Source organism: Mandrillus leucophaeus, unplaced genomic scaffold, assembly GCF_000951045.1.
Source record: "Mandrillus leucophaeus isolate KB7577 unplaced genomic scaffold, Mleu.le_1.0 Scaffold145, whole genome shotgun sequence".
Lineage (NCBI taxonomy): Eukaryota > Metazoa > Chordata > Mammalia > Primates > Cercopithecidae > Mandrillus > Mandrillus leucophaeus.
Genome location: NW_012101421.1, coordinates 627,822 through 640,542, shown reverse-complemented (window position 1 = coordinate 640,542; position 12,721 = coordinate 627,822). Strand labels below are relative to the sequence as shown.

The 12,721-nt window shown below is 40.5% G+C and overlaps 1 protein-coding gene across 1 annotated transcript in view; it reads right to left on the bottom strand.

The window, feature by feature from the left end:
• Positions 1-3,628: 3,628 nt before the first annotated feature.
• DSG2 (desmoglein 2) overlaps positions 3,629-12,721 on the bottom strand; it is a gene marked incomplete at its 5' end in the record, with an annotated part of 30,217 nt that continues 21,124 nt past the window's right edge. The window contains 3 exons of the mRNA XM_011974441.1: positions 3,629-6,763; positions 9,617-9,949; positions 11,153-11,274. Coding sequence (XP_011829831.1) covers positions 5,741-6,763; positions 9,617-9,949; positions 11,153-11,274 — 1,478 coding nt within the window. The remainder of the gene's footprint in view (positions 6,764-9,616; positions 9,950-11,152; positions 11,275-12,721) is intronic.

Sequence of the window (12,721 nt, the reverse complement as noted above, 5' to 3'; positions counted from 1 at the left end):
CAGGCTGGAGTGCAGTGGTGCGATCTCGGCTCACTATAAGCTCTGCCTCCCAGGTTCAAGCAATTCTCCTGCCTCAGCCTCCCAAGTAGCTGGGACTACAGGTGCCCGCTACCACACCTGGCTAATTTTTTGGTGTTTTTAGTAGAGATGGGGTTTTACTTTGTTAGCCAGGATGGTCTTGATCTCCTGATCTAGTGATCCACCCGCCTCAGTCTCCCAAAGTGCTGGGATTACATAGGTGTGAGCCACCTCGCCTGGCCTGCAGTTTCTTTAGGAGCTACCTATGATGTGCCTCACCTTCAGGACTTAATGCTTATTCAGTGATAAAACTGTTTTCTTTCTCCTTTACTTTGTGGAAAGGTTCCTTAGGTTGACAGGAAATTTTGTTGTTAGTTATATTTCCTCAATAAGAGCAACCAATTAAAAAGTAAACACAAGGGGGAGTAGGTGAAAGGTCAATAGAGGCACTACAGTGGAATCCTAAAACGTGCAGTACACAAAAGAAGTCAGCAAACAAGAGTAGAGAAAACCAAAAAAACCAACAAGAAACCCAGGTGGACAAAGAGAAAACAAATACAAAGATGGAAGCTTAAACTTATCCATATAAATAATTGCTATAAAACCTTCTGATAAAAGTCAGAAATTGTCAAAACAGGAAAAGCCAAGACCTACCTGTATATTGTTTACAATAAACATACTATAAAGGCACAGCCAGATGTCAAGCAAAAGGATCAAAAAGATATACCATGGAAGCACTAACCATAAGAAGTCTGGTGTGGCTGTATTAATGTTAGGCAAAGTAGATTTCAAGACAAAGAATGTGTTAGAAGAAAAACTTGAGACAAATTAAATTTTACAAAGTTGGCTGGGTGTGGTGGCTCACGCCTGTAATCCCAGCAGTTTGGGAGGCTGAGAGAGGTGGATCACTTGAGGCCAGGAGTTCGAGACCAGCCTGGGCAACATGGGGAATCCCCATCTCTACTAAAAAAAAAAAAAAAAAAAAATTCAAAATTAGCTTGGTGTGGTGGCACATGCCTGTAATACCAGCTACTCAGGAGGCTGAGAGAATCGCTTGAGCCTGGGAGGCAGAGGTTGCAGTGAGCTGAGATCCCACCACTGCACTCTAGCCTGGGTGACAGAGTGAGACTCCATCTCCAAAATAATAAAATAAATACATAAATACATTTTACAAACTTTAGTTGAGCAAAGAATAATTCGCAAATTGGGCAGCTCCTAAACCAGAGTAGATTCAGAGCCATGCTGGCACTGCCACATGACCAGAGAGGATTTATGGATAGAAAAAAGAGGTACAGAAATAGCAGGACTGGTTACAGCTCAGGGTTTGCCTTATTTGAATGCAGTTTGAACCGCTGGCTGCCTGTGAGTGGTTGAAGTACTGCGGCTGTGATTGCCTGAGACAAAAGTAGGTTACAGTCTGTTTATACATCCAGTTAGGTTACAGTTCACTAACTATGGAGAAACCTTCAGGCCAAACTTAAAATATGTAAGGAGGGCTGGGTGTGGTGGTTCACGCCTGTAATCCCAGCACTTTGGGAGGCCGAGGCCGGAGGAACCCCTGAGGTCGGGAGTTTGAGACCAGCCTGACCAATATGGAGAAACCCTGTCTCTATTAAAAATACAAAATTAGTTGGGCGTGGTGGTGTGTGCCTGTAATCCCAGTTACTTGGGAGGCTGTGGCAGGAGAATCACTTGAACTTGGGAGGTGGAGGTTGCGGTGAGCCGAGATTGCACCATTTCACTCCAGCCTGGGCAACAAGAACAAAACTCCGTCTCAAAAAAAAAGAATGTAAGGAGGCAGCTTTAGGCTAAAGGTAATTGAAGAGAGGCATTTCATAATGATAAAACGATCAGTTCTTCAGGAACACAGTAATCCTAAATGTGTTTGTACCTAATAATACAGGCAAAATGTTTCAAAACACAGGAAACAAAAATAGAAAGAATTAAAGGGGGAAATAATCAAAGCTACACTTGGGAGACTTCAACCTCTTAGTAATTAATGGAAAAAGTAGACAAAGTAATTGGGAATGATATAGAGGATTAAAATAAAACATAATGAAACCAAGATATTTTGGTTTGTTAAGAAAGTCAGATTTAGTGATTTGAAATGTCTCATTTTTAGGTGTTTAGTTAGCAAAAATGTGGTCTTTGGAATATGGTCTGCAGAGATCAACCAGAAGTAGCTCCATGTGCCACTTGCAGTGGGAACTGAGTCACAGGAATAAAACAGTCTTCATGCTTTAGGATGTCCTGATGTGCCAGTGTCATGAAATCTTCATTCATGAGACATTCCAGTTTACCGGCAGTGTAGACTAGAATATGCTACACCTCCCAAAATGCTTTGTTAGTATAAGGATTATTTTGAGCTGATTATTTTGAGAAATAGCAGACACAGGAGACACTCTGAAGATAGAACATAAGTTTACCTTTTGTAAAGGGATTTACATTTATAAAGGAAATGTTCATTGTAAGGTTGTCTCCCTCTGTACCAGAAACACAGGATGACTATAAGTGACAAGGACATTAACTTAAATCTGCATAACAAATCTTGTTTAAGCTTACCAGACTTTTCCTGGTCACCTTCCCATAACTTCTTTCCCCTGCCCAGAAGCCCCTAATCCCCTTTCCTTTGTTTTAGCCCAAGTTGGTATATTGTTAAATTAAACTAAATTCGGCCTGAGGCTGCCTTCATACCTTGAGTCCCCACATGACCAACTGCAGCCTAGCTTGGTACATAAATGAACTGAAAGCCTAACTTAGGAGTATATTTTTGTAACACATAGCTGAGTGTCAATCAATCACAGCAGCTGAGTTTCAGCCAGTCACTGGCTGCCAACTGATCAGCCCACCTCCAATTAAGGCAAAGGCTCAGCTGTAACCAATCAAGCAGCTTCCCTACCTCACTTCCATTTTCTGTCTATAAATACTGCCTGCTCATTATTGTAGAACAGAGTTCTCTGAACCTTTTCTAGTTCCAGGGCAGCCCAATTTTGTGAATCATTCTTTGCTTAAATAAACTGTTAGATTTAATTTGTTTAAAGCTCTTCTTGTAACATTTTACTCCCAAGTTCTAACCACCCCTTTGAGCTGCTCTTCCCAGTTACTGCAAAGCATGCATGAGATACACATGTTAATAGACTAATGTTTGTTTTTCTCTTGTTAATCTGTGTTTTGTTACAGAGCCCCAGCTGGGGACCTAGAAGAAAAAGATTTGCTTTTCTTCTCTTACAGCAGCAACTCTGATCTTTTCCCTTCTAAACTATGACAAGCAATTAAAACAGCCTCTCAAACACTGGTAGAATGATTTCATCTCTTTGCGTTAGATATACTAGTTTTCTCCAGCCAAATCCAGTGGATTTCTCCAGCGTTACTCTGGGCAGAGAGCGACCTTTAATACCTTAGGAACAAGGTTGCCAAAGTTGGAAGATGAAAATGCCGAGTACTCAGATAAACTTGAATTTTAGATAACCGGTAACTTTTTTTATTGCAAGCAGATCTAATTAAATAACAAAGTCCAAGAGGCACCTGCCTTTACGGCGCGCTCCCTAACAAACCGAGCTATATTCCTTGTAAAATGTAATAGAGAAACAAAAATCTGTGGGGAAAGGGCCACTCTAAAGGTAGTCTTTTTATTTAAATATTTTACGATGCTACACATACAAATATAATCTCCCAAAAAACAAATGCAAAACTAATACAAATCACTTTTTCAGGAACAAAGAAAATCATTTAGAAAATGTGATTATGCTACAAGAGGCAGGTTAGGTTTCCAAAGCTGCTCCAGGAGGAAGCTTAAGACCAACTTTTGTTTGAGTACAGGGGTGATATTTACATTTTCACATACTAGTGATATTCCTGTTGCTTACTTGGCAAAATAAAACTGTTAGTAGGTCTACAATAATAATAAAAGAAACAACAATTACTAAGTAAACAATTCTAGATCATGGAAGAGTAACCTCCATTTACACTATAGATTTAGATGTCTAAAAATATGTGCCCTGATCTGTACAGTTAGTGGGAGCACACTAAATACTTTGCATAACACCATTCAATGATAGTTTTTAAAGTCTACAACATTTTAAAGTTTTACTTCCCTAGCAAAATATCTTCAGTCAGGAAATTAGTCTTTGAAAATTATTGTGTTGTGGGAAATAGTTATATAAATTATTATTGATAATGCACATATATTTTGAAACATTATTTCTAGGAGCAATAAAATATAACCTATTTAGGAGCTAACCAATCCAAATAATTTGTAAAAAAATTAACTTGTAGAAAAGGGAGCGATGTTGTGCAAAATCAAGTCAATTATTTGAGGTTTTTATAATATTGAGTACTTAGGTACTAAGTCCCACCCGACCAGTCAATAACTGACAAAACAAAATAATAATTTCAAAGACAGAATTACAGAAATATAGGGCTTTTTGAGATTTTTGGCAATTGTAAACAAAAATGAATGGTTTGTACAACTCAGTGTAATTCTACAAATATTTATTTGGCACCCATGTTAGGCACTGAGGATACACAGCAGTGAAATAGGCCTAGTTGTTCTCACAACTAGAGAACATAGTTGGTTAATGTAGCTGCACTAAATTGTAGCTGTTTAGAAGATAACATACCCTGAGGGTTTTTTTTAAGTATACTATTACTATAAGTAAAATTATTTTATATTTATAAATTTTGGTTTTGATTATTCAACTGAATTTGGAGTGTTCAAAATTTTCATGGCGGTTGAGACGAGTAAGAGGTATAATGCTATATAAATATATATTATTTTTTGAGATGGAATCTACTGTTGCCCAGGCTGGAGTGCAATGCTGTGATCTCCACTGCTGCGGCTCACTGCAACGTCCGCCTCCCAGGTACAAGTGATTCTCCTGCCTCAGCCTCCCAAGTAGCTGGGATTGCAGGTGCCCACTACCATGCCCAGGTACTTTTTGTATTTTTAGTAGAGATGGAGTTTCATCAGGTTGGCCTGGCTGATCTCAAACTCCTGACCTCAAGTGATCCACCTGCCTCGGCCTCCCAAAGTGCTGGATTACAGGCATGAGCCACTGCCCCTGGCCAGTATAATGCTATTTTTAAGACTATACAGTATATACGTGCACACACACACACACACACATACACACACGAGTCATGTGCACAGAAACAATGTGTATTCTTATCATCAATGGTCCAATTTAATGAATCACACTCAGATTAAAAGGGTTCAAGTCTTAAGGAAAACCAAAACTGGTGCTCAGACTGTGCATATCTCTTTGGATCAATGAATTGTTGAAAATCTGCTAGATGCAGTAAAGTATAGAACACAGAACATCAATGTTTAATGTTAATATGGTGGACAAAGAGACCCAATCAGTTTCCTGGGTTGCTCTACTGGACGGCTGGTAAACTAGATACTCTATTCATTTGCTAAACTCTCAGAAGCCAGACTGACTCTCTATGTATCTTCTCAGGATTGTTTGCATAGCTTGCTAAAAGGCACCTACGAAGCAGCATCATCTCTATGTCCTCAGTAAATCATGGAGCATTTCTAAAATACACTCCTGGAAGCAGAGACAGTGTGGCCCTTTGCATTATCAGTGACTGAGAAACATTGTAAGATCAATGCATATATGTGTGTGTGTGTCTGTAAGGCTCATGAAGAATCAGGTACACTGGAAACATGAAATTAGTCACTGCTAATTAAACTCGGGGTCAGTTTGTGGCTGACTGCTGTTTAGGAGTAAGAATGCTCTACAGTGCTATGCTTGGTGACTCTGGTGGAAGATGTGGTTATGGTAGAATTAGAATGACCAGATTCCTCTAAACCAAAATCAGGCAGAGGGCCAGGGACTCCAGCTCCAGACACCATGGTGTTCCTAGCCTTCAGAGAGTTTTCAGTGGGAATCTGGTAACTGGATTGCAGAGTGGAAGCCGGTGCTAGAACTCTTTCTGTCACTGTCACATTCTGTCCTACTGCTATATTAGGCATGGCCAGAGTAGGTTGCACACCTGAGCTGGGGGCAAGGAAGCTCTCTCTTTCCCTCACCATGACGTAAGGTGCATCCTGCAGATGCTGAGTGCCTTCCAGAGGATTTGATCCACCCCCATGAGGCTGTATTACTCTTTCAGTGACCACAACTGTACCTTCATTAGCATAAGGCTGATCTACCAAGGCAGAAGCTGGAGCATACACCCTCTCGGTCACAATAAGGCTCTGTGGCTGTCTAGGACCCAGGATCACAGTGCTTGGTGGCATAGTGGACCCTGTGACATAGGAAGTTTCTGTTGCTATGATATTTCTAGAAGCCACTGGGTCAGGAAGAGGTGTAGCTACCTTTTGCGCCTGCCTAGAAGACACAGATCTTTCAGTGACTATTTCCTGAGTTACCTTCTCTGCATTTGCTTCTTGCAAAGATTTTGGAACTGGGAAGCTACTGCCAGAGGAGTAGGTATTCTCTGAATTAACCATAGTTTGCTCATAGGCTGAACGTGAAGCTGTGTTCATACTTGTTTCTGTGGCAGGTTTTTGCCTCTGCTCAATTTCCATATTTATATCTATTTTTTGACCCAGGCAAACTTCAGCTAGTGTCTTGAATTTAAGTCCCAAATCATCTAAGAAGCGGTCATCTAGCTCTCCTTCAATAAAACTGCAACAACCAATAGAAGCATTCAGCGATTCAGTTTCTTCCTGAGAATAGACCAGAAGGCAATCTTTGGCTGTGTGATTTTCATTCTCCTCAGTGTAAGAGGCCGCTTTCTAAAATGAAAACAAACACAAAACAGACCAATAATTAGTAATACAAATTCATTTAAAAACAAGACTCTATATTCCTGTTCAAAATGCAGTAATGTGAATTTAATTACAAGGAACCATCAGGGAAACACAAATTGAGAGAGAGCCTACAACACAACTGGTCTGTATTCTTAAAAATATATTAATATCAGGGAAAAAAATAGAAAGGCAGAAGGGACTGTTTCAGATTAAAGGAGACTACAGTGTCAGGACAACTAAATGGAATGCAAGATCCTGAGAAAAAATTGCTATAAAATATATTGTGATGGTTGGCTAAATTGAAATACGGACTGTGTCAATGTTAAAGTTCTACATTTGTTAACTGTACCATAGTAATGTAAGTCAGTGAATGTGTGTCAGTGAGAGAGAAAATGGAAAAGCAAATAGCAAATAGCAAATGTGGCAAAATAGTAATAATTGGGTCCAAAATTTCTACTATTCTCGCACATTTACTGATAATTTTGAAATTACTTCCAAATCAAAAGTTAGTACATACATACATAACCAATAATGACTGGAGCAGGATTAGCGTGGAGGGAAAACATATCAAAAGAAAACAAACAGATGCTAGAATTGAGCTTAGCGGTGAGACAGGAAAGGCCAAGAAGTGGATTTGCTTGACACCAACAAGATCCCTCTTAAGCTGATACTTGGAGGTGGGTGAAGGATGGTATGAAAGACGGGAGGGTGGAAAGGAGCAGAAAGTGGGAAAGCTCGCTAATAATTTCAAATGTAGAAGAGAGGACAGAAGTAACTTGCTTCCTCTCTCAATGGAAGCCCCTCCCCTTACTCCTCTCTAGGGCCCTTCAGATGCCTTATATTCCAACCCTGCCCGTTCTCATGCCCATTCTCATGAAAACCACCCAATCCTTTTTTTTTTTTTTTTAAAGTATTCTTACTATGTCTGTAGGATCTGTAGTAAATTTCTTTATCTTATTTCTGATATCCATAGTTTGTGTTTATTCTCTTAATATCCTAATTAGTCTGGTAAAATGTTGATCAATTTTATTGACCTCTTTAAATAATCAGCTTATGGTTTCAATTTTTTTTCTATTGCTTTTTGCTAACTATTTCATTGATTTCTGCTCTAAAATTCATTATGACCTTATTTCTGCTTGTTCTGGGTTTAATTTGCTCTTCTAACTTCTGAGCGTGGAAGCTTAGGTCACTGACTTGAGACCCATCTTCTAAATAACCATTTTTGCTACAATTTCCCTTCAAGCATCACTTTAGTAGTTCCCCACACATTTTCATAAATAACGTGTAATTTAATTTGCAGTCATGTGTATTTATAAATATTTGAGTATATTTTATATATCTGTTACTCATCTCTGGTTTTAATTTTTTTTGTCATGAAAGTACATGGTGTGACTGCAGTTCTTTAAAAGTTATTTACATTTATTTTATGTCCTAGAACAGAGTCTATATGAAAAAGCATGTGTATTCTTCTGCTTCTGTTGCATAGAGTGTTCTGTCAATGTCAACTAGATCCATTGGGTTGAGTACTAAGTTTTCTATATGCTTACTATTCTGTCTACTTGTTCTTTCCTTTACTGATAGAACAGGTTGAACCCTCCAACTATCAACTATCATTATGAATTTGTCTATTTCTCTTTGAGTTGTTTCTGCTTTAAGTTTTACAAATTTCTGTTATTAGGTTCTGACATATTCAGGTCTGCTGATGAACTGACCCACTTTTCATTATGAACTATCCCTCATTATTCCTGGTCATAGTCCTTGTTCTGAAGTATACTTTATGTCTATGTTACACTTTTTTTTTTTTTTTTTTTTTAGACAGAGTTTCACTCTGTTGCTCAGGCTAGAGTGCAGTGGTATGATCACAGCTCACTGCATCCTTGGCTTCCCAAGGCTCAAGTGATCCTCCTACCTCAGCCTTCTGAGTAGCTGGGACTACAGGTGTGTGCCAGCATGCCTGGCTAATTTTTTGTATTTTTGGAGAGATAGGGTTTCACCATATTGCCTACGCTGGTCTTGAACTTCTGGGCTCAAGTGATCTGCTTGAGCCTTGGTCTCCCACAGTACTGGGATCACAGGCATGAGCCACTGTGCCTGACCTCTACAGTATACCTTTATCTTCAGTCCTGCTTCTAATTCCTTAATTCTAGCATGAGCTTCCTTACTGCATCTGATCATCTTCCTGGAACGTTTCTCATTTTTTGGTGAACCCTCATAACAGCAAAGCCAAGTACTCACATACAGAAGGTAAAATTTAAATGGACTTAATAGATCATGTTTTTTAGGTTATATATTCTCTGCCTCTCCTACGGAGCTCATCCCTACCAAGCCTGCGCCTACAGAAGGATGGGACTTTCCGAACCACTGGCATCTGTCTTGGTCCTACGACGTGCTTTGGTCAATGAAATGTGAGTGTAAAAAGGTGGAGGCTTTGAGAGCCATTGCCTGGTTCTGCCTTGTTCTTTTCTTTGGGTCACAAGGACAGCAGCTTCCCAGGTACAATCTGCTCTCTCAGCGGGCATCTTGATATGAAGACATCATGAAGCAGAGCAGAGCTGAGCTGACTGGCAAAAACATAACTGTAAGTGAGAAATATGCCTGTGTGAGAACTAAGATCGTGGGGTCACTTGTTACTGCAGCATAATTTAGCTAACACTGACTGATTCTGTGGGTCCCATTTCTCTTTCCTTATTGCCTGTAAGTATTCCCTGAAAAAAGAAAAAAAAAAAAACCCAAAGTCTCATTTGGATCCAAGGCAATGATTACCCTAATAATAACACAGTCACATACAAATGTTCCCTTCACGCCCCCCTCACCCCAATACATAAAGCCCATCCTTACATCACTGAAATAATTTCTTAAGAATTCTTCGTTCAGTGCAACAGCAGCTGCCTGAGCTCCGGCCATGTCTCTGGAAGCCCCTGTGGCTCTTGTGGTCTTCGTGGTTTCAGTGGTCATGATAGCGCCTGTGGCCCCTGTAACCTGGGTAGCTCTACCAGAAAGCAGGCTTCTGTATTCTTCCCACCTTCCGTCCATCTCAGACATCTCATGCTGCCCTTTGGCAAAGGAAGCAGAGCTACTTCCTTTCATCGTGGCTTCCTTGGCCATACCTCCTACTCCATTTCTTCCTCCTAGACTTTCCCCTTGATCCACTGGCAGAAATGATGGCACCACCTGTGAGAGCAAACACAGCTAAGAACTGAGTCAGAAGGATGGAGGGAATCCTTCATCCTTGGTAGAAGGATCCGAGCCAAGTGGGCATAGGAAGGTATAAGCTATTTCCACTGAGGCCAATTAGAAAAAGTATTTTGAGTTGAATAACTTACATAAGTCCTATGAAGATCTCCTTTCTTCTATCTTCTTGTTTTATAGCTGGATAGAGCCCAAAGAGGAAACAAAGCCCCCACAGTCACATAGGGTCTCAGCTCCTTTACTCTATGGGCACCAATGGCATTTCAATCTTCCTCTACAGTTTGATACCTTCTTCTATAGTTATAGGATTCTTAATTTTGTTTTGACCTGGATCCATGGCCACCCAAAATAAAGACTCTATTTCCAAGCCTCTGATGCCACTAGATATAGCCACCTGACTAAGCTGCGGTCAATGTGAATGAAGCAGAAATAGTGTATGCAAGTTCTGGGAAGTGTGCTTAAAGAGGGTTCCTCACTTTTCTCCTATCTGCTGGTTAGAATGTGGGGACGGCAGCTAGGTAGCTAGAACTGGGACAGGAGGACAGTGTGGGAATGGAACTCAGCCATGGAAGAGAAACAGGGAAGAGGGAGCTGGGAACCACGCTGTGGATGAATCATGATGTTGATCTTGGAATGCCCATTTGAGGGTTAAGCCACTGTTATTCTGAGTTCTCTGCCACCTGATGTTAAATTCTATCCTATTAGAAATGGTGCTCGTAACAGATGGCGGTGAGAGGTCCAGGGTGAAGATGCAATAGAGAGACAAAGGGATATGGCTATGAAGTAGTTGGGAAAGATGGTTTTGCAACATTTTACAACTGTCATGGGGGTTGTGGGGTTACCTCTGCAAACCCTATGTGTTGAGGGGAATGGAAATGAAGCAGTTTCTGGTTGTGAAAACTGCCCATTTAATGTTGGGACAAAAGACTTAGATCCCTACACACTCTTGCTCTTCCTGAACCTCTACAACATGGGAAGTGTCAAAACAGAGTAAAACTATCTCAATTCTGCCCCAGCAACAAACACAAAATATGCCGTCATTTGAACCCTTTGCTTAACAAAGGCACATGAGTGAAATCCATAGTGACCACTTTACTCACGCAACCAAAAATGTAAGAAATACTTCCCGAGGCCCCTTTAAAACCCAAAAAGAAGACAAGTCATATTGACATCTGATCCACTGACCTTGTCTTCAGGTGGTGCTCCTTCATTATTCCAAGGATGCAGCATCTCTATGGTGCCAGGTATGGGGGTAAAGCCTTTGCCGCCCTTTCCGCAATGGCACATCAGCAGTAAAAGTGGTACCACTGTACAGACACAAAATTGAACACAGATAAGGTTAATCTTGACATATCTCTAAATTTATATTGCTTAATTTTGGAATTTTCATGTCCCTTCCTAGAATTGTCTTCACTTATTTACAGCCCAATTTTTCTTTTCTTCACCCTGATCCAACCTTACCAAGCTTGTTTTGGGCGAGTTACTCCAAAACCCGAAGGCAGGATGAGGGAGTCTTACAGATTCAAGGCCTTGTTCATCAAAAAGAGCCTGTTTGTGGTTGCTGAGTGCACTACCAAGACTAGGTCACATAGTATCCAAATCATCACAACCAGCTTAAAGATTAAATTTTTTTAAACTATGGTCCAATTAAAAAAAAAGTCACTGTTGCAAAAATATATATATTATTAAAAACAGTAATTAGAAATAATAAGGTGAAACATATAACAATTTCAGAGCCCTCTTCTTAGATTTTATTTTACTGCTAGGAGGAAGCAAAGACCAAGGCTGACCCCTTGATCAGTGCAGCAAAGAATTAAACGTATCTGCATGCCCATCTGCCACTCCCATTTGGCAGCTTCCAGTGATGAACTGGCAACTGCCTAGATTCATTTTTATGTCAAACAGTCAACAGCACATTAACTATAGCTACTATGTCGAATAAGAAGACTGAACTCAGCCAGTGGCAATTCAACAATTTTAACAAACATTCATCAAGTGTCTATTATGTGCCAAGTACCACGTTAGGCTCCAGGGAATCTGAGATGAGAAAGCAGTGCAAGGAATCCCTGAGCAAAAGATACAGTCCTAGCTCCAGTACCTACCTACAAACTTGGTAAGCTGAGACAAGTCATTTACCGTTATGTATCTGTATATGTAGCCATAGCATGGACACGATGGTATAAAAGTACACTGCAGACTGTTGAGTGCTGTGCATTCAGTTGAACATCTACCAATGGCTCTAACACAGTAGTCCCCAACCTTTTTGGCACCAGGGACTGGTTTCATGGAAGAGTTTTTCCACAAGGAAGTTAGGGGTGGGGGGGTTGATTTTGGGATGACTCAAGTGCATTACATTTATTGTGTACTTTACTTCTATTATTATTACATTGTAATATATAATGAAATAATTATACAACACACCATAATGTAGAATCAGTGGGAGCCCTGAGCTTATTTTCCTGCAACTAGATGGTCCCATCTGGGGGTGGTGGGAGACAGTGACAGATCATCAGGCATTACATTCTCATAAGGAGTGCACAACCTGGATCCCTTGCACGAGTAGTTCACAATAGAGTTTGAGCTCCTATAAGAATCAAACGCCAGCACTGATCTGACAGGAGGCAGAGCTCAGATGGTAACACAAGCAATGAGAAGTGGCTGTAAATACAGATGAAGCTTCACTCACTCACCCACCACTCACCTCCTGCTGTGTGGCCTGGTTCCTAACAGGCCACAGACAGGTGCTGGTCTGTG